Source organism: Pipra filicauda, unplaced genomic scaffold, assembly GCF_003945595.2.
Source record: "Pipra filicauda isolate LSUMZ 115617 unplaced genomic scaffold, ASM394559v2 scaffold282_size1924045_pilon, whole genome shotgun sequence".
NCBI classification, from domain to species: Eukaryota; Metazoa; Chordata; class Aves; order Passeriformes; family Pipridae; genus Pipra; species Pipra filicauda.
Genome location: NW_024104401.1, coordinates 1,095,173 through 1,122,841, shown reverse-complemented (window position 1 = coordinate 1,122,841; position 27,669 = coordinate 1,095,173). Strand labels below are relative to the sequence as shown.

The following is a 27,669-nucleotide window of genomic DNA, read 5'->3' as shown; positions in this document are numbered from 1 at the left end:
TGGACATTAAGCTCCACACCTTCCCAGGAATAATGCAAATCTCCTGGGAGAGTGACAAGATAAATGCAAACCTCCTGGGAGAGAGAAACACAATTCTGACACTGCAGTCCACATGTATGAACACTGAGGGGCTGGAGCGTGTGCAGGGAAGGGAACGGAGCTGGGAAGGGGCTGGTGCAGCAGGAGCAGCTGAGGGAGCTGGGGGGGCTCAGCCTGGAGAAAAGGAGGCTCAGGGGGGACCTTCTGGCTCTGCAACTCCCTGACAGGAGGGGGGAGCTGGGGGGGGGTCGGGCTCTGCTCCCAGGGAACAGGGACAGGAGGAGAGGGAACGGCCTCCAGCTGTGCCAGGGGAGGGTCAGGTTGGATATTAAGGAAAATTTCTTCACCAAAAGGGTGGTCAACCCCTGGCACAGCTGCCCAGGACAGGGGTGTTTAAAAGCCACATGGATGTGGCACCTGGGGACATGGGTCAGTGGTGGCCTTGGCAGTGCTGGGTTAACATCTGGACTTGACAATCTTAGAGGGCTTTTCCAACCCTAACGGCTCTGTAACAATTTTGCAGGTGACTTTAGCACTCAGCACTGAGGGAACACTGTGCAGCCCAGGGCACAGGTGGTGCAATGTTTAAGGTCCCTCTGTCACAGTGGAACACACGTAGTGCAGGCAGATGTGGAAACACGGGGCCATTTCAACCTCCTCTCACAGCAGAACATAAACAGCTGAACTCCAGGAAAGCCAGTGAGTGTGAAAATGCATGCAGACTGCAGATTTCAAGGAATTACTTCTACTGGTAAATAATCCTTCCATTTTTACCTTCAAAACCGTAGTTCTCAAGTAAGCTCACACTGCTGGGGATTCCTTGCTGGAGTGTCCACAGCATCAATCTGTCTGGAGAGGGGCCTGGAATCTTTCACACTAACAGCAACTAGAGGTGTTGTGCCAAGGGATTTTCCACATGTTTTTAAAACAGCGTGAACTCCAAAGCCAGGCCCAGCTCCAGGTAACCACTCAACACATTATCCAGGGGCCCTGACACAGAAGGCTCTGAGGCCCAAAGGTGGGGCCCACCTGGGCAGCCTCGTGGTTCTTGGAACCAGATGATCTCCACTTTCAGGGGCTGGGCAGAGCAAAGAGCCCCTGGGAACTGTTGGATATTGACACTACTCTTCTTTAAATTAATGTCTTAAAAATGCCTTCCTGATACGTCAGGTGTGAAGGAGAACTCCTCCAGTCTAGGGGTGAGTCTAGGGAAAAGGAATGCCTGTGGGGATTTGTGATGGCAAAGGTACTCTGCTGCTCTGAAATAAGATGTAGCACAGCCTACAAGCACACCATGTCCAGACAAACTGGCAAGAGGCAGCAGGTGGGGGGAATGACGGGTGGGGTAGAGATGTGAAGCACAGAGATACACATGGGACTGGTTTGTACTCCCTCAGCGTGCAAAAAGTCAATTAAAGACCTAGTCCAAGATGCCCTGAGGCCAGTAAGGGGCCTTCAATCCACTAAACAATACCTCCTCTCCAAACAACTCAGTCTACCTGTTGGAGTGTTCCAAAAGGCCAGCTGGTGAGCTCTGAGTGGAGCACTTACTGCATCAGACAGATTCACTGTTTCCCAGCAGAATGTAAATGATGCTGCACTCTCCTTCTTGTTGACAGTTCTGTCCACCACGAAAGACAGGACCAAGATCCTTTGCATGCATTCTGTGCTGCCCTGGAAGGCCACAGGTGTGTCTGAAGCAGGTGCACCGAGGGTTGTTGACCTTGGGTACCAAGGGTTTCCCAGTAAAACCCTCACCTTGACTGACAGATGTGTGTCAGAAGTCAGGAGGAAAACGAAGCAGAATCGACTGCAAAGGCAAGTGGACTGTGCCTTTGGAACAGGAAGCATCTTTTCTGTGTAACAGGTGTCTGGAAGTACACACAGACATACCTTAGAGTGTTTTCTGGAAGGGGATGTGACTCCACCTTGGACCACTGGACACCAGTACAGTCCAGTGCATCCAGAGATGCATCCAAATGTACAAACAAATCTTTCACAGAGTCACAGAATGGCTTGGGTTGGAAGGGACCTTAAAGCTCATCTTATTCCACCCCCTGGCATAGGCAGGGACACCTCCCACTATCCCAGGTTGCTCTGAGCCCTGTCCAACCTGGCAAACTACTGGGTGGAGAAGCCCTGGTTGGTATTAAGCCTTAGAACTTCCCCCAAGGTATGCTAAGGACTAGCCTGGATAAGGTGACATTTGCTATTTCTTTTTTTCCTTTCTCTAAAGCCTCAGCTTTTGACTGCAGAGTCATCTGGAGAGTTTGCAGGAGTTGGATCCCCAGGATGATCCAACCAAAGATGGAACAATGTCTGACTCCATGTGAAGAGCTGTGTGTAAGCACTGTCTGTGAAGGCCCTTGCCCCATGGAGAATGTGAGTGGCAGGGCACTGCAACCACAACAGGTTTGATCCATGGAGGAAATCTTCAGAGGAGCATCATTACACCAAAAGAGATGTTCCAAAGGGCAAGACACCAGTCAGTCTTCCAGCCAAGATCAGAGATGGCAAATCTTGCCCCAGATCATCTTAAACTTGGAATTGCAGTTGCAAAGTTCTTTTAAGTCTAGGATAAGGATTCAGCTTCCTTCCCTTAAACAAGGTCATACTGCCTTTAAGTGCAGCACAAAGGAGAGAAGACATGAAACAGATTTGTGGCCTCTACTTTTAGGCATGACATCAGTCTCAGAAGACAGACTTCTGTGACTGGTGATGCAATTGCCCTGTTAGATAATTATGACAGCAGCAGAGGCAGTAAAGAACATCATTTCAGTTTTACTGAAACAGAATTTAGGGATCCTTATCACAAGAGCTACCCTGCCTCGGCTCTCCCAGCCCTTATCACTGGCAAAAAGTTTGCTGTGTAGGTAAAGCACTTGTCTAGAATATGGTATTGACTTTCAAACTGGACTTGGGTAGCAAACTGGTGAGCACTGAATATTTGATGTTCTTCATCCAAAAGGGCTTCATTAACAAGAAAAGCACTCCACAGAGAGGGTGAGTCCTGAGTTGGCCAGAGACAGCGGCTGAGGAAACGCGGCCAAGGTCACATATGGCAAGAAAGGGGACAATCTGTCCCATATGGGAACTTGTACTTCCCCAGAAGGTGCCAGGGTTCTTCTGAAGAGCCTCAGCACGTGCTTTAGAAAGGGGGGTTGAGCTGCAGCATCCTCTTTTGGCTCATCAACAAAAGCCAGCCCCAATTTGAGGTCGGTATCAGGACTCAGCCTGAGGCAGAATAACTCACAGCAAAGAACTCTAGGAACAGACTGGCATCTGCATCTTTTGGGCTACAAATCAATGGCAGAAGTTACTGCTTTTTGCCAAAAAGCAGACGCTCTGTGTGGGAGAAAGGTTCACAGGTAAAACAAAACCTGACGGGGGTGGCTCAAGGTTGCAACATGTCCTTAGAAGACACTGGCATCTATTGAGTTTAGACTGAAAACCACCCCTAGGAGGGCTGGGGTATCTGGTATCATTCAGTTCATGACCATCCCAGCTGGAGATGTGCACAGAGATTTATCACTTGACACTAGAAAACAAAGACACTGAGGAAGAGGATCACAGGGGAAACACAGGGAGTGTGCAACACACGTGGGTAAAAACTGTGCAAGTTAGAAAATATTGGTGTTAACCAATGTATGTTTCTAAAAATACCATCAAGGTATCATCAGAATGTACAACTGTAGCACACACACCACTGGGATATGCCAGCTCAGCACACAGCTGAGCGAGAGGAACCACCACAACCACAGCACAGCAAATCCTGCGGATTTAACAATGGGTCTGCTCAGACCTGCAGGCTGCTGACATCAGTCTGGACCATCAAAGATGGCTTTAAAGCCAACCTGGTCTGTTTTACTCCTTTGTTTCTTGAAACAACGTCAAGCTGGTTTAAAAAAAAATAAAATTTAAATATTGCTTCGTACCGTGGATCACTGATAGCATTAAAAAAAAAAAAAGGCAGCAAAAAGGGCACTTTAAATGGCATTAAACACATCAGATGAAAAAAGCAACTGCTCAGTTCCTTTTCCAAGCACTTGTGACAGTGTGTACCTGGCTGATGTGCACGGCAGAGACCTGGGCAGAACACACGGAGGAGTGGCTCGGAGAGTTGGGCAGAGACTTGCAGGGTCCGATGGAGAGCTGCTGCTTCTTCTTGGTTGACACGATCTTCTGAGCAACTACAGGGAGACAAAACACCCAGGCAGGTAAGGACAGCACACGTGGGACACAGGGCATGTGCACAGCACACAAACAGGGGCTTCCACTGCCAAACCCTGTTCCAAAAACTGACTGTCCCTGACCCACGACACCTGGATTGGTGGTGCCACACATCACATCCCAGTCTAATCTTTACTGAAAGAAGCTATGCCATGATTACTAGTTTTAGCTTTTATTCCTTAGCAGCAGCACAGCTGGAAAAATGCCTCATTTGCTCTGCAATTTATTAAGAAATTTTCTTCAGTGTGTGAGGAGAAGCAGCATTTATCAAACAGATACAGGGCTCAGTCATTAACATCTCTATGCATGGCCTAGCAGACCCATCATAAAAGAACTGAGCCTCCACCAAAACTAGTGACAATTATTGGCATCTCCTTAAAAAGTCACACAGAAACTTGGTGCAATTAAGCCAAGAGAAGTCAGTCTGTCTTGTTCATAAAGATAATTATGTAAATTCCAAGATGATTTTTCCTCACTACATTACAGCATGGGCAGAGATAGTGTAAGTACAGTTTCTCCTCAAACAAATGCAATTTTAATAACAAACTGGTCCGTGGCTTATGTTTTTCATGTAAATGAATGATGGCATAACCATGATTTAGTGAGAATACATCGAATAAAAAATGGCTCATATATACGAAGAAGCAGCTTCATTAGTTACATCCCACCTCCAATAAACCTCTTATCATCCTGAAAGGATGATATCAATTAATTTATCTTCCCCTGGCATATTGATCATAACCTTCATCAGCTAATCATGTTTAAATTACAGAGGAATATCGTAGCACTCTGTCATTTCAGACCCATTGGGTTATTGATCTGGAGCCCGGGAAGCCATATATTAAAATATTTTGAAACACATTAGTGAATGCAGAGAGCAAACCAAAGGTCAAGTTTTAACATATGCACGTGGGTTTGTCTTCATCATATGCGGTAAAGACCTAAATTAAGACCAAAACTGAATTATAAGCAGACATGAATGAAAACTACCTTGTCTGCAGAAGCTCCTGCTCTCACATGGGAGAGGTAATTAGTCAAGGAAAACATTTACCTCTTCCATCTGAATACAGGGGGGTTTGTAGCAACACATAAAACACACAGAACACAGTCTGACCAAATTATCCCTCTGGGAAGGCACAGGGAAAGGAAGCCCAAGACAGTCTGAACTCATTGACCCAAACACAAGTGAAGAACCAGGTTGCTCCAAGCCCTGTCCAACCTGGCCTTGGACACTTCCAGGGATCCAGGGGCAGCCACAGCTTCTCTGGGCAACCTGGGTCAGGGCCTCCCCACCCTCCCAGGGAAGGATTCCTTCCCAGTATCCCACCTAACCCTGCCCTCTGGCAGTGGGAAGCCATTCCCCCTCATCCAAGTCCCTCTCCAGCTCTCAACTCCTCCTTTATTGCCTGTCACCATCCCTGGAAGTGTTCAAAAAACCCGTGGATGTGGCATTTGGGGACATGGTTTAGTGCTGGGCTTGGCAGGGCTGGGTTAAGGGTTGAACTCGACCATCTTGGAGGGCTTTTCCAACCAAAATGACTCTGTGATTCTACAATTCATGACCTTGTAACAAATGTCAGCCCAGAGGAGTCACTCAATTAAACCAAATCTTGTTCTATAAAGTGAATAAAAAAAATGCAAGAAAGCAGAAATATTTTTGCCCCAGAGCTTTCAGGTTCTGTCTCATCCCAAATCCGCTTCTGAATTCAATGTTTCCATTTAACAGTTGCTAAAAGATGTTTCTAAAACAGAAGAATACTGACAATCTACGGCAGATAGCAAAAATAATCAAGATAGTGACAAGCATTTCAACTATTTTTAAAAATCAATTGAATCCTCTGTACTTTTACATATAATTAAGCTATCAATCTGAGGTAGATTTTTATTGTAATACATCTTTCTGTAATACAAAAAGCCAAACAAAATTTACGTGCCAAGTCAAGGACTCTTTACAAATAAACAGGGATATGCCACAGGTTTGTAAACAAGGAGAATTGATATTTTGCAAATATCTGGGCTTTGGGGAAGCCTGACGCTTATTTCTCATACATTGAAATTGAATTCCACAAGCCAGAACGACTAGGAGCTGTATTTTGCTTTAAGGCTTTGGTAATTAAAAGCATGTGAAATTCCTGGTCTGCAAGATGAACAAGATGTCCAGGTTGGGAGAGAAAGCCCTTGGCTTGAATGGCTCTTCTTCCACGCCTGACCCAGTGCACCAAACCAAAATTAACCTTCCCGCTCCCTGCCACTTCCATCCCGGGCTGTCGGTCAAACCACTCCAAGCAAGCATCCCTCACTCCCCTAATCCCTGCTGGAGGGTTTGCTGGGAGAGCTGTTCCACTGAGCAGGAGAGCCCGGGGTTCTGGCACCCCTGGAGCTCCACAGCAACCCTGCCACGCTCCAGCTCAGCATCCAAACCACCCCCGGCCCCGTCTGCCCGTGGAAAAAGGGACAAGAAAGGCAGAGCCTGGGGGAAAATCCTCCCTGCGAGGAGTTCAAGCCACAGGGAAGGGCTGTCTCATCTGGCCCTCACAGGAGATGAGCTGAGGGAGACCTCACCTAGGCTGAGACCTGATCTCTCCCTGGTCTTCAGATGGATCCTGGCAAACATCCAGAGGGATCAACAACGTGGTCACTTTTCTTTCCCAAAGGGCAGTGAACAGAGTTATTCCTGTGCTCCTCACACTGTTATTTTTGACCAAGGAACACTTGAAACATTAAAAATATCCATAACATCTGGACATATTTCTTCACTCAGTTATCAGTTGTTACATATTTAGGAGATGCAAACACTCTTCTCCAATTACCACTAATTTAAATCAAAACTGGTTTCTCACAAAAACATGTGTAAGACCATTTATCTCCACTGCATGTCCAAGTATGAGTAAACACTGGGTTCAGTTAAAATCTGCCACTTTTGCAAAAGATGGGAATGCAGTGAATTTTCCTTCATTACTGACAGACAGAAGGTAGTTTTCAGCTGAAGCTGGAATGCTCATGGCTGACCAGAAAACAGCAGAAGGGATAAACACTCATGAACAACTGTTTTAACTACTGGGGAAAAAAAACCAACCCAAAATAGGAAGTTACACAAAGATCAGCTTTCACCTTAAACAAGTCTCCCCCCTACTCACAGATCACTCTGACTGACAAACAGCATTTTATTACCTGGAAAGTCTCTGTTCAACTCATACCACCCATGTAAAAGGTGAAAAGTTAGTTTTAAATGACCCCAAATGCTCTTGCAAACACCGAGAGCCAGATCTCTGAAAATCAAGGCTGGCTTTTTGAAACCCCACGGTAAATTTGAATTCTTTTTGCAAACTCGTGGCATCTCCGAGCTCACAACGGTTCGGATCAGATGCTTTTACAGCCCACCAAGAGCTCTTTGCCTACAAGCCCATGGAGTATTAACCTCAGTGCAACCCAGTAACCCCAAGAGAACCTGGCAGGGAGGAGGAGAGGGAAAGGGGAAGAGGTTAAGACATATGTCAGCTTACACTTCTACAGCAGCTGCATTTCAGCTGAACATCCCACACTTACAGTACGGGTAAGTGTTCAATACAAACAAATTTATTCCACAATTACACATGACAGACAAAGCAGTAACAACCCCCAGAGCAAGCACTAACCACAGACGCTTCCAAAAAGGAAACATTCCTGGCAGAAGCCACTATTAAGGCCGTTGTGCCCGTTACTTTAAATTCCATTCGTTTTTCAGGCTAAACAACTTCTATACTTGTGTGCTGAAAAGGAGAGCTCGGTATCCCATGTGCCAGCTGTAAGAGAGAAATGAGTGCTGGGCACTTCCAGTGCTGGGCTTTGGGTATAGCAATTTATCCAGCGAATTTCTGGCTAATTCAGCCAGGAATGTCTTCAGCTGCTTTTCCCTGCAGAAACAGCGTGATGTAAACCCACAGCTGGGGAGGTGAGTTACTGCTCTCCCTGGACACCAACCCACTCCATACCCCAAAACACCCTGTGGTGCAACCTGCCGGGATAAACCTCTGTTCCACTTCACAGCACAAGCAAGAAGGGTGGGCAAACAGAGTGTGCAGGTGCTTCCCTGTGACCCTGCACAGCACCACGAGTCACACTGCCTGACAAAAACAACAGAGCTGCAGGGCAAGGCACCAAAAGCATCAGGAAGGTTCACAGGACAAAGTCAAAAAATCAAAAGTAGCTGTGAATGAATGCTATGTGCTGAGAGAGGAGACTCCAATTAAAGCACTGTCCTCCTTGTGGCATCTGTTGTAATAGAAAGCTACGAGTAGACAAAAGTTTATTTGATATTAATCCAGTGAGAGCTTCATAGTTGTTCCCGAAACTGGAAGTCAGATTTTAACACAGGAGCCAATTCCTACCTGAATTCCCTTAATCTCATATTAAAATACATTTATGTTCATGGATGTCTCCATTGCTCTGTAGGGCTGGTAATCTGCTGGAAATGAAGTGATTGTGGGATTGCTCCGATTACTGAGGGACTTCACTGCCAACTGTAATGAACAGGCCCCCTCAGGATGGGACAGAGTCGAGCCTACTCGTGCTAATTTTGGGATGAAAAAAACTGCCAGGACTCCCAGGTATACAGCTAAACCCAATTTCCAACCCCTCAGGCAGAGATTATTTCCAAGAACTATTAGGCCACTTCGTAATACAAGTAAAGAAGAAATATATGAACGAACACATGAATTTTATACCAAAAAATACTGTTTCATGATCACCACTGTTCACAATCAAGTTCAGCTACAATGGGCTAGTTCAGCGTTCATGTTTCTAGAAGACTTGAATACAATTCTTCTCAAAAATAATTTTAAAACTACACCTTACTGCTATTTTGGGGGGAGGGGGTGTGATCCTTCACAAAATACACATTTCAGCTCTGGCTCTGTGAAGTAACTTTTCTTGTTTTATCAGATATGAAAATACAGCTATAAATAAGCCCCAGTATTAAATATCTTTAATCAATGCCAACATATATTTTTCCCTCCACAGGTAACTATGATTAACACTGCACATCACTTACTCCTAACTGATGCAAATCACTGTCTTCCAAGACTAGGTAAGCAAATATGCCAATAAATCCACTGGAAAGCATCTGAAGAAATTTAAAAAAAAACAAACCTATGTTTTCTTCACTACTTGAACTGTGTTGCAAGTACAAGAATATGGCTCAAGGATTTACAAGGCAAACACTGTCTGACACACAGGAAAAGACTTCTGCACGTGGATTTACCTCACCAGTACATCATGAAATTCTCTTGATCTTTCCATTAGGATGGAATTGGGTCATAAATCCTGTTATATCCCACACAAAGGTATGATTTTAAATACAAAGGAAAAAAAAAAAAGAGGGAAAAAAAGAGGAAAAAGAAAATAAAATTGAAAAGATTCCAATGCAATGATTGTCTTTTATAAAATGACCCTAAAGGAAACAACTGGGTTTTTAACCATCCTTTAAGAATAAAATTCTTCAGGATAATGTCATTGTATGTATTGAATTCTATGTCAAAACACAGAATCATTTATTAACCGGCTCAAAACACAGATTTAAATAACATAAAATGATACAATGCTTAAGGATTTCACCACCTTGGCAAGTAATTTCACACCCAACACTCCGGAGTACCTTCATGGAAAGCCTATTTTTGGTGCACGCTATCACACTACTGCTTTTATAAAGAACATCTCTGCTTTCTAAAGATTCAGGCACATCCAGTGGGCATGGAGACAAGGACACAAAATGACAGAGAGCTGCTGATTATATCACTGCATCTCAGGTTTATCCATCCTTCTAGAAAGAAATAAAACTTATGCACATTTACTGCATCTAATTCAACTTAACTCGTGCCTCATTTGCACAGTTCTTTTAACTCTCCTGGAAGAAAAAGTCCACCAAAAATCCAGAATAATCAATGATTAAAAAAACCCTGAAACAACTCTACCAAAATTACTTAAAATTGTTGCCTAATAACTCAAAGTCTCTGAAGCCAGAAGGGCAACTGCACCTCGAGATCACCCAAGCAGAGCCGGTCCCAAAACGAGGGCCCTGTGCCCAGCGTGGCAGAATGAAAACAGTACCTTGAAAATAGTAATTATACATGTAAGTACTGCAGCAGCCCTGAAACACCAGCCAAACTTGCCTTACTTACAAACAAGCTGGTTTGGGGGCAGGATTTGGCACCCCTTTCACAGAGGATGGAAAGCACAGTGTAGAGTCAATGGTCACCACGCTGTTCCAAATCCATTTTCAGCCAGTTGGTTCTATTTGAAATAATCCATGGATTAATTTAACTCTCCTGTTAAAAACTTGGTTCTCTTCTCTTCCCATGTTTTTAACACCAAACTTCACACAGGCAGAGTTGCTGTAATGCTTGTGTTTAATCAACCCCTGAACTGTTATTTTCTTCCTGTTTTCCAACCATCACACTGTCTCTTGTCAGTGTGTGACTCAAGCATTGCTCCAAATATTGCTCCAAACTGTAGATTTACGTGTAGAGGGGCTATCCATGCTTTCATTAGAAAACTTCTGGGCACATCAGAGGACCAGAAAAACCCCTGACAGCTCTGTCCCTTTTAACCTGACTCCTGGAATACCTCAAAAAAACATTATATTCACTATAGAATTTGAACCAATATCACTTTCCCGACTTGAAATATGGATATTATTCCCCAAGATGTAAATATTCTCCACCAAAAAAACCACAGAGAGAAACCAGGTTTACTACAGCAACATCCAAAAGGTGCACAAGTACATCACTGCTTCTGAAGCACAACTTAGATACACTGTTCACCATCAAAATCAAGATATAGAATGTTCTGGTAGTTTAAAGAAAGACAAACCACCAAGGATCTAAATGAGATTAAATCAATCACCCGAACCCATGAGCTCATTTTCCACTGAGCCATCAAAATCCACCTCTCAGACACACAAATACCTGTTAGAAAAAGTTAAGCTTTGTGTTACCGAGAGCTCTGCTTCACTTGCAGGTAGAATAAACCCCACTCCAAAAACACACTCCACAATCCAACAGCAGACAGGAAGCCATCTCCCCCGTCACTAAAGGCCAAATCCTTCGGTTTTGAGGGTTTCTGCACATCCAGCTGTCACAAAAGCAGTTCCCCGCCGGAGCAGGAGCATCATACAGCATTTCCCATAAATCTCCCAAAACACATAAGCCCCCCCTTTGCACTTTAATCATTTGCTAACAGTTACAATAAGATTGTATTAAAAATTTAAACTGCCCTACTTAATGCAATTTACCTTCAAAGGTCCATTTCCAGAGAATGAAGTCAAATGATATAAATGTCGAACACTTGATCAGATTTATTGCGCCCAAGAATATTTCTCTTGATACAGATCTGACGAGTGAAGGCTAATGGCTTTAGTTTTATTACTTTTTAAGCACTTAATGGGAAAATTTAGACATTTTCACAAGACTGAGCTTCAGCCAGAATGGTGCATTTACAGAGTGGCAGCAGAGGAGGAAGCCGTGCGCTCTCCATGGGGATGACCAGTTCAACGGCGTCGTTAGCGCAGAGATTAATGGCAAGGATCGATCCAGATCATCTGTCACACAACAGTTAGGCCTGAGTGCCTCTCTGCTAAACAGGGACAGGAGAAATCAGCACAAAGTGCTGACTACAGCCAAGTTTCCATCTGGAACCGGGGCCAAAATCCCAGGGAAAGACAACGGAAGCCACACCGAGATTGCAGAACAAGGAGCCGAGTGATACTGCCATAGGTGCAGCTCAACCTGTGCCTGCAGGTGATTAGGGGATACACTCTGGTTACCCAAAAAAACCTAAGAACCTTTCCTGCCACCTTTTCATCCCAACCACATTCTCCATGAACATGGGAAGTACTTCCAAAATACTATGAAGCAATAGTTTCGCTTGCCCAAAAAGACTTTATTTTTTCCTTCTTTTTTTAACTGAAAGACAGCTGGGAGTCCTCAGATTTCAATTAATGTCTAGGTACTTAGCCAATCAATCATCGAGTGCTATAAATTTCCTATATTTCTCATTAGTTACACTATTGCACAGCTTAAATCTAAACATACCTTTCCTGGAGCCTGTAAATTACGCCGCCTAAGACACAAGCGAGCACATCAGCCATCAGGAGGGGCATAAATGATGGGAGCCAGTCCATTGTACACCTGCTAAACTCAGCTGATTTACTCCTCACACGGGCTTTTTTCACACAAAAGTAGCACCAACAGCAGTGCCACCAGTGCACTCCATCTCGTGGAGTTTGCATATCTGACTTGAAACCAGTAATGACCTGTCTTTATTAACATTAACAAGTTTTATGCCCCAAATCCAATTTTCTATGGAAAAAAATATTTCTTCAGCATCTGTCAATAACATCCCTTCATTAAGTGCAAACGGAGCTTGAAGAAAAACAAACCTTTGCCTACATTTAAAATTGGGGTTTTTTTTACTCCGAAAGCCACTTTCAGCCTTTTCAAAAGATGAGACACTGCAGAAGGTACCTGACACAGCAGCATCTCGGGTGCTTTATGCTGAAATAACCCCCCCAATATTTATTAACAAAACCATTCACATTCTAGTCTTAGCTTTATAATAATTCTTTATCCCGAATTAAAGCTCCCACAGGTGATAAACCAGCACTGCACGGAGGTTCCTGAGGGAAGGCACTTGACACAGATGACTGAAACATGCTCTAAAAAACCTGCTTTCTGTTTCTATCTGTTACGATTGCATCAAAAATCTAATTCCAAGTTTTGGAAGTTACAGGAAACTTTCAGTCAAGGGCTATAAATCAGCAGAAAAAGAAAATCAAGAGAAAAAAACCCCAAACAACAGGAAACAACTTAGCCACATCCCAGGAAAGAGCTGGGAACAACAACCTGCTTTAAAGACTGTGCTGTCCCAAAGCACCAGGCAGCATTAAAGCAACCATATAAAAACAGGACAACGAGCTTCCATATGTTCAAGGAGTATTTTCATCCCCAGCAAAAGATTTGGGATGCCCAATGCCAACAGCTATCCCAGCCCAAAACTGCATCCAGATACCGTTTATATCCCTTAATCAGCACCTCAAAATACCCCAAACTGGTGGGGTTGCCCAGCCTTAATGACTGGCACCAAGTGAAGCTGCTCATTAAGGGACTCACTGTTTAAGACTGGCCAACAACAAGGCCAATCCCACCCGCTCTAAAAACTGGAATGAGTAGTTTACAGAAAAAAAATCACTTTGCATTGACTTTTGATGAAAATCACGTGACAGGACCGATGAAATGCTTTCTTCTAAGAGGGAAAAGGCAAAAGTTCCAGCTTTAATGAGCACGAGTTGCCTTCTGCAACACCAGGGATTTACCACGGGCGACAACCACATCAGATCAAACCTCCACTTCAAACGTCAATTACACATAATTAAAGAATCGCTACTTTACAGAGAATGAGGAAGAAAAAAACCCCACGTGTTCCAAAGGGTGGCAGCGCTGGAAGTTCTCTGGTGTAGGAATTCCGAAGACACAAGCCAACACTCACTCCTGCCTTACTCCAGACACCGCCCCCACCCATCCAGGAGGCTTTTCCCGAGGATACACAACACTAATCCCGGCCAGGCAAACGGCCCAGTCCATTTGCATACGGATTAGCTGGAAGGGAACGATTTGCAATGCATTTGGAAACGGCTTCTGAAGAGCCAGCTATGCTAATAATCAACTTTGATGCTGGAAATGGGTTTCTTACACAACAGAGAAGGTTACAAAAGGATTAGGTTTGTTACACCAGTTTTAAGTGTTTGATAGCTCAGACAAAAGCATTTCTTTATTATAAGGGGGAAAAAGCACGATCTTCTCTTCAATAAATGTTCCTAAACACACCCAGAACAGACTGAAGTTACAGAAAGGGCATTTCCCCCCCCCGTCTGTCTTCAGACAAAACACCTTCTGTGTTAGCCCTTAATCTTTCACTCACCAATATTAAACCAGCAAAGTCATTTTCTGCTAACAAATCTGAAGTGAAATCCACAAAGGACAGTTAAAGCCAATCACCAATGTACTGAGGATAATTAAAGAACTCAAGCTTTAGACATTTCACGCTGCCCTCTGCATGTGGGACCTCGCTGGGGAAGCTGCACAGAACACAGTGTAAGGCAGCAGATGAGGTGTGAACATGCTCTAAGACCTGTCAGTTAAAAAATTAAGGAAAAAAAAAGTCAGATTAAGTGATCAAACCAGAAGAGCAACAGAGACCTGCTGGCAAGGCAGAACCCCCCCCAAAAAGCGGCACATGAGCCACAGGTCAGACAGACTGCTTAGGGACAAAACAGATGCAAAGAAGGAAAAGGCTGTTGCTGTAACAAAGCAAACATAAGCTGGCACTTTGAGGAGCTCCTGCTCTGCTGAAGCCCTTTTTGGCCCTTACCTAACTCTGTGCTCAGTTCTAGCACAGCTGGTATTATTAGCCCTGCTTTTGCAGTTGCTAAAAGAATCCTCGAGCTAAGAGCTACCCCCACCGAGTAGTATTTCATTTTATTTATTTTTAAATCCTCCCACTTGGCCACACCCCCACAGCCCAGCCCTGCTGGCAGCCGTGCTGTTCCCGTGTCACTCGCTGGGCCATCAGTTTGCTGCTCAGGTCACTTGGCTCCAAAAGAGCTGCAGAAATTGTCACTGCTCTTTTCAGCTTCTGCCACCAGCTCCTCCAGGAACTGCAGCGTGACAACACTTATTTATGACTTATTTCTATTCTGCTTCTCCTGTTTTCCCTGCTGAGAATAAGGCTCTGCACATGCAAGACAATCCAAGACTGGTCCACACCAGCACACAGAACTAGAATTTCATCTACAGGAGCAACACAGACCTGACTGACACATACATGATCAACAGGCATTTATCACATGATGAAGGACAAATTCATATGGTGGGACAATAACCAGATTCACATTGTAATCACGGTGCTGGGTGTATAAGTAGGTGAGGCAGAACACATCAGAAACAAAATGTCCAAGTTCACACCAGCTGGAGAAAAGGCAGAGATCTGAAACAACAAGGAATTTTCAGTCTTTCTCCTTCTTCCAGAAGTTTTCACTTCTGTTTCTGTTGTTAATGGAAAACAATTCCTACTTGCTTGCCAGGCACCCCATGAATGTGCTTCTAACGTTTTAGCTCTCAAACACAACAGACATGAGCCTATCAAATACACTGATTCTGCCTCTCCCTCTCAGGTCTATTACCAAAAAAACCCCAACAACTGACCCCCAAACAACCCTTGTGTTTCCTGCCCTGGAGTTTCAATTATAGTTTGTATTAAAAAATACAAACTGGACCGATTCTGAATCATCAGTACAGGAAACCTTATCTCTTTCACATTTAGATGAGATGTATCAATGTTCTTGTTTCCTTTTAGTGAAGAATCTGTATGGTGAATTTGGTCTTGCAATTATTGTACTCTTCAAAAAATTTAACAGCTGTCACCCACTCTGCTCCAGGTTTCAATAATGTGCCTTACTGCATACACTTAATATTAAGACTTAAAGAAAGTGTCATAAAATTACCCCTATAAAATTTAAAAGTCACATGAAAAGTTCTGCAGAGGTTACTGTTTCCTACAAGTCACCTAGTCAATGACACACCACAGCTAAAAACTAAACCTCTCTGGAACTTTTATTAGCATTACATCATTTAACTCCTCTGTGCTAATTACAGCCCTTCTTAAATGCCACACGTTGGACTATAGCTCCTCATCCCCCCATTAATTCCAAGAATGAGAAAAACAGATGCAGACAAGTCATTGGAAGATCTCTTTCTTTTCTTTCTTCCACATGCTTCTGAATCTGGGTGCAGGGTTGGAGAAACCTGATGGAGCAGCACAAGTCTAAAAAGTCCCCAAAGCCTATTAAGTTGCTACAATTTTCACAAAAACTGGCAAAAGGTGAAGTCTATGCGAGTCCCACCAAAAACATGGCTTTAACATCAAACAGCTGCCAAGCACGAGGGAAAACACACTGAGACCTTGTAAGTCCCCAGGCACAACAGAAAAACATCTTAAACGCTAATGTACAAAGTGTGACATTCAGTTAGTTAATCAGAAACCATAAATCCAAGGATTTGGATTCATTTTGCAGGCCAGGGATGAATGAAGGTTTCTTCACGCTCCTGCTTCTCCAGGCACTGCTCAGTTTTTAAAGCCCCTTTCATGCCCTTCTGCATTACATAAATTTCAGATATTGAATAATTCCACCTGCTAATTACCACAAAGCCTTCCTGTGACCATGTGAAGCCTGACTGATGACACCAGAGCTGGTGAACGTGTCATTTAGGGGTACGGAGCCGAGAGGGGGACTGGGACTCAGCACGCGTGGGGAGGTAAGTCCGGGCAGACAAAAACTGCTGAAAAAGCCGCTGGAGCCAAATTCCTGTTTCCAAACTAAATCATCTCATTTATTAACGGCACAAAGAGCTGCAGGCAGGGCGAAGTTTCCCGCTGGAGTAGGCTCAGGACAAAGCGCCCACACAGCAGCAGACGGCACGGAACAGGGCGGGTGCGTTTCCATGTTCCCGTCGGGATTTTTCCAGCATTTATTTCACCGGTGAAGTGTGGGAATGCTCCGGGTCGGTCACGCCGGGGCTCCGGCGCTCCCTGGCGGCCGCTCCCGGGATCCAAATTCCAACGTGAACTGGAATTAACGTTAAATTCCAACGCTCCTTTAGGCGCCGACGGGGCCTCCAATTGAACCGGGGCTTAAAACCAGCGGGGGCTCGAAGCGAACGCGGGCCCAGCGCTTGTGGCTCCCGGCTAAGCCTCAACACCCAGGGGAAAAACTACATCCCCCCGTCTCTGTCTTACTTAAAAAAAACCCCAAACAAACAATAAACAAACCACAGAAGAGGAAAACACAGCAGTTTGGACGCAAGCACCCCAGCTCGTGTTTTCCCGGTGGTTTTGCCACAGGAGGCTGTCCCTGTGCCAGCAGCCGCTCCAGCCCAGCCCTCAGCCCCGGCACATCACTCCAGGTGCTGCACCAAACCCAAATCCGAGCAATTCCCGGAGCCAAAGGAGGTTCTCCCCAGCTCTGCCCCTCACTAGGGTCCCCCCCAGCCACAGCCTCCCGCCCGCCGAGCGGAGAATCCCCCAGGCCACATCCAGGGCCCGAGTGAATGTTGCCTCTTCCCAAAACAGCTGTCAGGATGGACAGAGACTTTATTTGCTTCCCATTAGGCTGATTAACATTTCCTAATGAAAACACATCTATAAAAGCTGACTTGATGATGCTGATGGCAAGTGACAGCCCTTCCCTGCGCTCCGGCTGTACCAGGATCCGTTTGTCAGCTCCCATCCCCTAATGGAGAGTCGGTACCTCAAGGTTCCCCTTTCAGACACCTTTGCTCACCGCCACATTAGAAATGTTATTTGCACTTGGAAATAGAATATTGCTGGTAAATTTTTACACAGAGCAGAACATTCCTTAAAAAACTTAGTTAATTTGCAAGTAAAGCATCCAAAAATGATGAGAGTAGCACAGCACCAGAGCTAACGGCACTGTGAGGCAGCTGCCGTCACACACCTGCAACTCCTGCCTCAATATTCACTATTTTATTGCTATTTGGGGCAGTTTTATTTCAAAATCTGTGTGTTACAACCAGCCATACAAAGTAAAACTTCCTTGGCTGGACTCAACTCCGAATCAAAGTTAGACCCAAACCCTTTTGTTTCACACCCCCCAATGCCAAGCCATGCCGATGGTAAAATTTTATCCTCTAAATGTTTGAAGGTCTGCTTCTCTGTGAAGTCAGAGAATCACAGAGCACACAGTTAAATGGGTCAGAGAAAATCTGAACGTGAAGCAGGGAGGGATGAGTAATTATGGATACATGATGAACAGAAATAAAAGCAATTCTCATGCATTAATGGTACATCAAGCTAATTCAAGAAGGCTAAAATCATTAAAAAGGCATCCTGGGGCAGTACACAGTCATTACAATACTGTGCTGACAAGAAATATTAAAATAATCATTTCCAATGGCATTGATAAAATCCGTTCTGATAAGCAGGGGGAAAAAAATCCACTAATTCTTAATTGGGAAATCTGAAGAAAAACGGATCTTATTGGCATTTATCTTCTTTTTTTAAACACATTTTCCCCGTTCAACAACTCCAAACACCCCAAACTAAATAAGAATTTATTCTCTTCCGTGCCTGGGCATGTTACCACACTAATCCCCTGGAACCTGGAATTTTTCTTTTTCATTTCAGCCTGAAATTCAGGACCTGCTCATGCAGCTGCAAATTCCAACAGTATCTGATATTAGACCCAAGTGGGACAAGGCTGAAACACCCTCTAAAATGGTCAAAACCCTGTTTCACTTCAGCAGCATTCACTGGACTCTACAATCTTGGAGGTCTTTTCCAATCCAAGTGATTCTATGATTCTGTCTCTGCTACAATCAATACTGAGCTTATCAGCTGTAATGGAGCGTTGGGAACGATTTATTTGGATTTAACTCAAGAATAAAGTAGCGTTTTCATGCTAACAATAATCATTCAAGTTAAATTATTTTACCACTCAGCTGTGGGGAAAACAGGAAGTTGAGTTATAAAGACAAGAATCATAACAGATGACCATGAACAGTTCAGTGGCTGCTTGCAGGGGAAAAAATTAGTGGTTTAATTTCTAACACGTGTGCAATGAAGGAGTAAAAGGCCCTTCAATGCCATTTCCAATTCCATCCTCCGAAAGGTAGGTCTGCATCACAGCAAGGAACAGCACAAACGGGAAAAGAACCTACATTTTAGAAAGAGCTTGTAAAACAGCCTAAACTAGGAACTGGTGTCACAGTCCACTAACTGTGTGCTAAAGAAAAGCCTCTGGGTTGGTAACAGGGTTTGGACAATGGCAGTGCACAGCCAGTTTCAGATTTACCAACTCAGGGCTCCTGAAAAACAGAATGGGGAGGAAGAACAGTGTGCACTCAGAACATAAATTCTGTCGTAAATCAGAGGTGATGGAAAACACTGCACAGAGTTCAACTTGATTTAAAAACATCAAATGGGAGTCACTGAGTGCAAAATAAGAGCACTAAAGGTAATGTGACTAAACCAAACCCAACCTGCCTATTGCATCCTTATTCTAAACACTCAAAGGAACTGAAGTGTTCCACAAAGTTACAAGCCACCAAAAGCTGAGGGACCTTGGGCAACATACTGAAATACCCTCACAGACCTCCCAAAGAAACACCTGGAGGATATAATCACCAAGCATCACCTACCGTGGAGTACAATAAACACTGATTAAATCCTACACCTAAATCCTATCCAGCTGGGAGAAAAGTCTAAACATAATTTCAATACACAGAAGACATCTTAATAGGTGTAGTAGCTCCATGTCTTGCAAACAGCTACTAAGTTGTCAACATCTCTTTTTCCTGAGTTACACAGTAAAATACCCCCAACTGTCTTATCCATTCAGCTATTAATGAAATGCAATAATTGCCTGTACCCCTCCCAAGCTTGCTGAAAACCTCAGATAATTCAGGAAGGCTCTGGCCCTGACTTAGAGTTTCCTCAAAATAACAGGAATTGCTTAAGAACACACTATGTGAAGACCCCTACTTGGCCTACCCCTCCTCCCATTGTCCCTTCTTTTCCTAGTTCATTGACAATATTTACATCAGGAAGGGTTTTTTTCAGGTCACATCACAGAACCACAGAGTGGTTTGGAAGGACCTCAAAGCTCATCCCATTCCACCCCCTGCCACGGCCAGGGACACCTTCCACTAGACCAGGCTGCTCAACTCTGAAGTTCCACAAACCAAGTGTCATTTAATCAAGTGCTCCCTATTAGCAGCTTGCACTGCTCATTCACACCCCCTCATTTAATGGGGTCAAGAAGTTGCTTTGTTTGCTGCTGAAATAACCAGCAAAAATTCTCAGGAATTGGATCCGGTCCCAGACGTGTCTGGCAAGTGTAACCCATTTATACAGAAGCATTTCTAATCCTATTAGTTGGCCAATATTAAAGAGTTGGTTGCCTGCCATGGAGGTAAAACAAAACCTTGATATTTCTTAAACACATGAGCTCTGTCAGTTCTTTCTACTTACTACTAAATTTAGCAGAGAGACAAATAAGCCCCCTGGAAGCTTACAAGTTTATCCCACTAGCTTTGTGCCAAGAGACTTCTCTCAAAAGGTCCCTGAGAAAGAAAAAAAAGAAAAAAAAAAAAGAGGAGCAGACAGCAGAAAGAGCCACAAACACCACAACTTGGAATATGTAATTAAAAATCTAACTATAGCTAGCGCTCCAAAATAAATGTGCTAACAACAAAAACCCCTAATGGCTGTTGGAAACTCCTAATCAATACAGAAAATCTAGGCAGTGAAAACAGTAATTTTTGCAACTAGTTCAAGAGAAAACAGGGAGCAAAGCACAAAGATGCAGCTTGAAATCTGATCAAAAGGACAAGTAAAAACATCTTATTTGGAATTAAACTACTGCAGTGCACATCAGAATTTTCCACATAAAATCAGGATGGTTTGCCTTTTTTTTTTTCCCATGCAAAAATGACAATGATTTGCTATTTCCCCCCACGCAGACAGTAGGATGTTTTGCCTTTTTATTCCAGGTAACAATATGAAACTTTTGCCTTTCTATTTGAGAGGCCTTTGTACACATCTCTGCTGGGTGCTGAGGGGAAAGTGCCTCACACAACCCCAGACAGCGCAGGAATCTGCAACGAACAGCTGACACCAAACCAACCCACAGAACTAAGGGGCTCTGAGAAACATTTACACTTAATTAAGAAGGTTTTCAGGCACAGCCAAACTGCCGTGATGAGGGGCTGACACGTTCAGCCAGCAGACGAGCACAGTGAGAAGGAAAGCCGGCAAAGCCTCCTGGTGGAAATTCCACTAGAGGGGGCACAGAGCCCATCTCATGCAGCCACGCTCCGACCCGAGGATCAGGGAATCACACAACACCCCGAGTTGGGAGGGGCCCACAAGGATCATCAAAGCCCCCGCACAAGGCTCTCATGGAATCACATGATAAATAAAGCATAGTTTGGGTTGGAAGGGACCTTAAAGCTCATCTCATACCACCACCTTCCACCAGCCCAGGTTGCTCCAAGCCCCGTCCCACCTGCCCTTGGACACTTCCAGGGATCCAGGGGCAGCCCCAGCTTCTCTGGGCAACCTGTGCCAGGGCCTCCCCACCCTGCCAGGGAAGGATTTCTTCCCAATTTCCAATCTACCTTCTCGTCAGTTCAAAGCCAACTATCCACCTCTCAACTTCTAACACTCCATGAATACCGTGGTATTCAAACATACAATTTAGTTATCAACTACTCTGCACAAAGAGCTTCTCCACAAGCACTAAATCAAATCAAAGAAAACTTTGCTAAAATAAAGCAAGTGCCGAAGAAAACTGAAAATTAAATAAAAGTTAAAAATAGATGCTTAAGACTAAAGGTGCTGGTAGGGAAAACATCAGCGTCAGTGTGCTGTGCTCAGCACGAGGAGCCTTCCCCTCCTGATAATGTAACAAAGTCCCTAAAAATAAGCATTTAAACATTACTGAACGCTTGGCAAACAGGGCAGTGCCTGAGCTACCAGACACAGGTGGTTATTTAAAGACTGAGTGATATACTGGGTGAGAAAGGTCTCGTGTACCGTCATGGAAGACTCTCTCCACGTTGAGCCCGTACGTGGCACAGGTCTCGTAGTAGGTGCATCTCTTGAGGTCATTTGACAACTTCCTGGCTCTGGCATCGTCGATGACCCGGGGGTTAGTGGAGCTTATGGCATCTGCAGCAACAGCAGGGAAAAACAGGGGTTAAATATCATCTGAAAACATCACCTTGTCAGTCGGAGTCACAGAATCGTTAAGGTTGGAAAAGACCTTTAAGTTCATCAAGTCCAACCATCAGCCCAGCACCACCACCATGTTCACCACTAAACCATGTCCCCCAAGTGCCACACTCACACGCTTTTGGAACACTTCCAGGGACAGTGACTCCACTACTGCTCTGGGCAGCCCCTTCCAACGCTTTACAACCCCTTCCATGAAGAAATTTCCCCTAATGTCCAATCTAAACCTCCCCTGGCACAGCATGAGGCTGTTTCCTCTTATAATGACCAGCACCCCAAACAACCAATTTAAGTACAAACCACGAGAATTTCAGAATTTTTAGAGATGCCAGGGGTTCACATCACTAATGTTACATCTCCTTACTGAAATCACCAGCACGCCGATTCCAAAAACCAGGGGAGAAACCTCCAATGCTTTTTGTTTACCTTAAATACATATATTTAGGTCAGCAGGTGCAAAAAATACACAGTCACAGGAAATAACATGAGATCTGATGTAAAATGTACCTAGCAAAACAAGTGGGTGATTACTACAAACATGTCAAATGATTTTCAGGCCTCCTGTAAGTACCAGTTCCTAACAAGTAACTAGTGTGTGAAGCACAAAACATGATGTGCTTTCAAGAAACAGAACATTTTCAGGAGAGGCAATTAAAAATGTGCTGATGTATTACAATTAAAATAAAAATAGATACAGCTATTGAAGTTGCCCCATCCCTGGAAGTGTCCAAGGCCAGGATGGACAGGGCTTGGAGCAGCCTGGGCTAGTGGAAGGTGTCCCTGCCCATGGCAGGGAGTGGAATAAGATGGGCTTTAAGGTCTTGCCAACCCAAACTATTCTGGGATTCTATGACAGGCACCAATTTCAGCATTTACAGCTGCCCAAAAAGCTGTCCTAAAACTCTGCTCCTAAGCATGAAGTCAGTGCCTATTGCAAGGCTGGATTTGCAGCTCGGCCCTGGGCATGACAGGACCCTCCCTCAGTTGATGTTATCATTACCTTCTCATCAGATCCACTGAACACAAATAAAGCAGTTATTTGGAAAAGTAACAGACACTTTTTTTTTCAGCAGAGGGCGCTGAAACCATTTAACCAGAAAGGAATTGATAAGGAACACCAGGGCTTGGAAAAGTTTGCCTTATTGTTCTGGTCAGGCTGTGGCACTGAGCTGGCTTCAGAAGTCAGGGGAGAACATCTGAAAGCATCAGGCAAGTGCCAGCATTTGGAAGAGATTTCATCTCATGTCTCATTTCAAAAATACCAGTCAAAACCAAGGAGTCCAGGCTGGAGGGGGCTTGGAGCAATCTGGGATAGTGGAAGGTGTCCCTGCCCATGGCAGGGGGTTGGGATGAGATTATCTTTAAGATCCCCTCCAACCCAACCCATTCTGTAACTCTGTGATATCAAATAAGTATATTTCAAATGTATTTTAACAGGTGTATTTATGTATTTCATATGTTGCATTGCGCTGCACTGTTTGACTGTCAAGTACAGCCAAAAAGCTGTATTTTTGTCCTGATGCTTGCTCTCAGAATTAGCAGTATTTCCATCTTTAGCCACATTTTTAAAAATCCCCTTTGCATCAGTGCTGCAACAGAAAGTGAACTTTGAAAAAACCCGAATTCCTTCCTGGTAATAACGGGAAGGAGATGGGAAACCATACCCCCAAGAGTCAGCAGGGCACAAAGGAAAACAGCTCAGAGAAACGTTTCCCCTTCGCCTCTCCAGCTCCAGCTCCACGCCCACAGCGCGGCCCTTCCAAGCAGCTCCTTTCTGCTTTTTGGTGTGGGTTCTGCTGCCCTAAGGGTTTTTGTGTCCCTACTTCCCCTTTCACTTCTCATCATCTGTTTCCACCCTGCAGCTGGGTTGTGATTGCTCCTTCCAGGCTGTCACCGCTCCGCGGGAGGCAGAGCGAGGCAAACTGCTCCCTGACCACAGGGCTGACAAAAAACAGGCTGAGAAAGCAGCAAAAAGCTTCCACACAACCAAACCAACTGGCACAGACCAAAGAGGAAGATGGCCAAAACTGAACCTACCAGAACAACTCCTGACACTTGTGTTCTCCCTCTAACACAGCACAGTAACCTAGCGATAGACTTGGAAAGAGATCCAGAGGGAAGGAACTCAAAAGGAGTGAGGAGTGACTGAGGGAGCTGGGTGGAGCCAGGTGGGGCTCTGCTCCCAACCAACAGGATCAGAGGAAACTGCCTCAAGCTGTGCCAGGGAAGGTTCAGGTGGGATATTAGGAAAAATCTCTTCACCAAAAGGGTTGTCAATCCCTGGCACAGGCTGCCCAGCGAGGTGGTGCAGTCACCGTCCCTGGAGGTGTTCAGAAAACATGTGGATGTGGCACTTGGGGACACAGGTTAGTGGTGGCCTTGGCAGTGCTGGGTTAATGGCTGGACTCAATGATCTTAGTGGGCTTTTCCAACCCCAATGATTCCACGGTTCTGTGATCTACATGGCCAGGAGCAGAGCAGCCTCAACTCTCGTGTGTCTACTCCACCCAGCAAACCAACCATGGCACGGGAAAGTGGTGAAATCGTAAGGGATGCACTGGCAAAGCAAGGCAGGGAATATCCAAAAGACAACTCAAATGCCAAAGACATTGAAAGATTGTAAGTACCATTCCCTTGCCACATTTCCCTGTAGGACAGCTGTGATTAGCTGCTGCTGCTGCTGCTCCAGAAGGAACTTTGGAAAAACTGGGTGGGGGGGGCCTGTCTCAGGTGGCAAAAAACTGCATTTCTGTTTGATACACAGAGGCCTCCTGGAGGCACTGCATGGGGACATGGTTCAGTTCTGCTTCCCAACGTGCTGCTGGAGGTTTTCCCCCCCGATCCGTTTGCCTCTTAGCAATGACAAGGTGTTGAACACCTCTAGACTGCCAAACACTTGGAAACTGGACTTCAGACCTTCGTTACACAACTGATGCACCTGCCCAAATTCAACATCAGCATGTCCCTGCCGAGCAAGAAAACCACCGTGACCAGCAAGCACTGAAAATACTATTTAAAATCTCCTTGTAAGTCATAACATCCTGGAATAGCTTGGGTTGGAAGGGACCTCAAAGCTCATCCGGTTCCACCCCCTGCCATGGGCAGGGACACCTTCCACCAGCCCAGGTTGCTCCAAGCCCCTCCAACCTGCCCTTGGACACTTCCAGGGGCAGCCACAGCTTCTCTGGGCAACCTGTGCCAGGGCCTCCCCAGTCTCCTAGGGAAGAATTCCTTCCAGTATCTGACCTAAATCCCCCCTCTTTCATCCCTGCTGGAGCCCCACACCCCCTCTCCCAGAGTGCAGCCAGGACTTTTGTCTCCCACCTCAAACCAGTCCTCACAACACCCCGGCCCTGCTGCAAAGGGGAAAGGACAGGACGTGGCTTTGCCAGCCTGGAACAGTCCCTGTGGTCAGAAGACCAGCCCTGGGAATGAAGCCTGCCCTTACCCTGTGTTCCCACCAGGACCATGGGGATCTCACTAGTGTTGCGATAGTTGGCCATCCGGCTGTAGTAGTGGTACACGGTCTGGAAGCTGACTTCATCCTCCAGGCTGAAGACAAAGATAACAGCATCCACCCACATGGCAAACTGCAGGAGGAAACCAGAGAGGGCAGACTGTGAGAACAGCAGCACAGAGGGGAAAAGAGAAAAAAAGAAAAGGAGAAACATTCTTACCTTCCTTGGTGGGAAATACACAGCAGAGAAACTTAGGGACAATAACCAAAGCCTTAAAAGTGGCATCAGCTTCTAAAATGATGAATGTCCTCACTTTCCAGGGAATGGGGGTCTGGGAGGCACCAAATTTTTCCCCACACTCACAACAGCATCCCTTCCTCACTGGGGTCTGATACTACAAGCTCGACTACTATCAGTGCACGTTGGGTCTGATCCCCAGAAAACATGGCAGGCCCAGATTTCCCAACCTGTGCATTTTACACGTGTAACACTTATGTCCAGGCACGTGACTCAGTGTGGTATTCCCCCCCTGGGATTTCCATGCATGCATGCTCATGTTGCCAGGACGAGCCTTGCTAGCAATTCTCACATCTTGACCAGTACCCAAACCCAGTAACTTGAGATTTGCAGTCCTTCACTCTACACTCTCCATTGAGCCAACAGCACCGAATGCCTCGTTCTGCTTTCAGAGGAAGAGCAGCAGCAGCCTGCTAAGAGACATGCAGGTGCACAGGCCAAGGCAAGGTGCCCTCAGGTGACCATGCAAGTGGGAAGGTTTCAGCTCACAAGTGAAATAAGACTGTTTAAAGACATTTAACTTAACAGTGAACACACACAGGACATCAAGAGAAGACTGAAGTTAAGCTTACCTCACTGCCTTTATTTTTGCCTAAGTGACTCCATTCCTACCCAGATTTAGAGCAATGGAAAAAAGCTTCAGCCATGGGCATTTTCATGCTCTTTGTGTCATTACTATGTGTCAGGGACACTGGGGGGATGCTGAACAGAAAGGGCTGCAAGGAGGTTCACTGGGGAAAGGTTCTGCATATTCAGGACTGTCTTGTATGGACACCAAACACCACCTTGTCTGTTATGGTGTAAAAACAGCCAGAAATGGTTTGAGGTTTTCAAGACAGTCAGGAAGCCAATGTTCCGGAGGGTAAGGACAGGACTGGTGACACACAGCACAGTTACTGCCAGGATAAGGTCAGCCACCACACTGGGAAATCTGAACTGTTCAACCCAGAAGATGTAACCAGAGGAACTGGAGACAGCAGCGTTACTGTGGGTTTGGGTCTCACTATAAATAGTTTTCTCTGATTGGACTCAGAACTATCATGCCAAGAACTCCTCCCTACAACTACAATATCCTTAAAGTCTCCCTAATCCTTCTGAGTATTTGCTCAGTGTGCAGAAGCAGCTTTCTAATGAAGATAATTTTAAAACATCCACAGATTTATACAATGCAGTTCCTCCAGACACAGAATATTTCCAGTAATTCCTTATTTCTCTTTTCATGTTGAAATAAAGCTTCATCTTGGTCGATATCAGACCTGTAGTACTAAAAACCCAAGGAATTTTGGGAAACACACGAGGTCTGGAAATGCTGGATGTCTTATCCACAGCACTGTGCAGGGAATGGCTTGAAATAAGGGTAGGTCAGCTGCTGTAACACAAATCCATCCTCAGAGTTAAGACTGTGTGTGAGCAGAGCTGGTAGCTCAAGGAAAGCTCAAAACCAAATTATATTAAAAAAAAAAAGCTTTACATTTCAAGAAAATAGCATGCAACAGCCTGTTATAGGTCGGTTACTATGTTAACTGGGTTTTACAACAGGAAATGGAATTATTTTCATCTTTGAGCAATTTTATCTTAGACAAGAAAAGAGAGATCATAGACCCACAAAGTGAGTCTTCAGGGGAGTTTGTTTTCTGTCCCTTCCTGGCAAAAAGAAGGGGGAGGCAACCTGGGGAAATCTCCCTGGCCCAGTGCCAGGAACAGCACAGTTCAGTTCCTTATTACATACTTACCTACTTACATTTTTATTATAATATAAACTTATCCTCCTTAGGAAGTCGTAACTCTATCCCAATTATTCATG

The 27,669-nt window shown here is 44.9% G+C and overlaps 1 protein-coding gene across 10 annotated transcripts in view; it reads right to left on the bottom strand.

The window, feature by feature from the left end:
* The window catches only part of AGAP1 (ArfGAP with GTPase domain, ankyrin repeat and PH domain 1), a 314,556-nt gene that overhangs the window by 168,225 nt on the left and 118,662 nt on the right, over nt 1-27,669 (bottom strand). For all 10 annotated transcript variants that reach the window (XM_027735152.2, XM_027735158.2, XM_027735157.2 and 7 more), the window contains 3 exons: nt 25,559-25,700; nt 21,913-22,047; nt 4,102-4,229 (listed from right to left, as the gene is read on the bottom strand). In XM_027735152.2, coding sequence (XP_027590953.1) covers nt 4,102-4,229; nt 21,913-22,047; nt 25,559-25,700 — 405 coding nt within the window. The remainder of the gene's footprint in view (nt 1-4,101; nt 4,230-21,912; nt 22,048-25,558; nt 25,701-27,669) is intronic.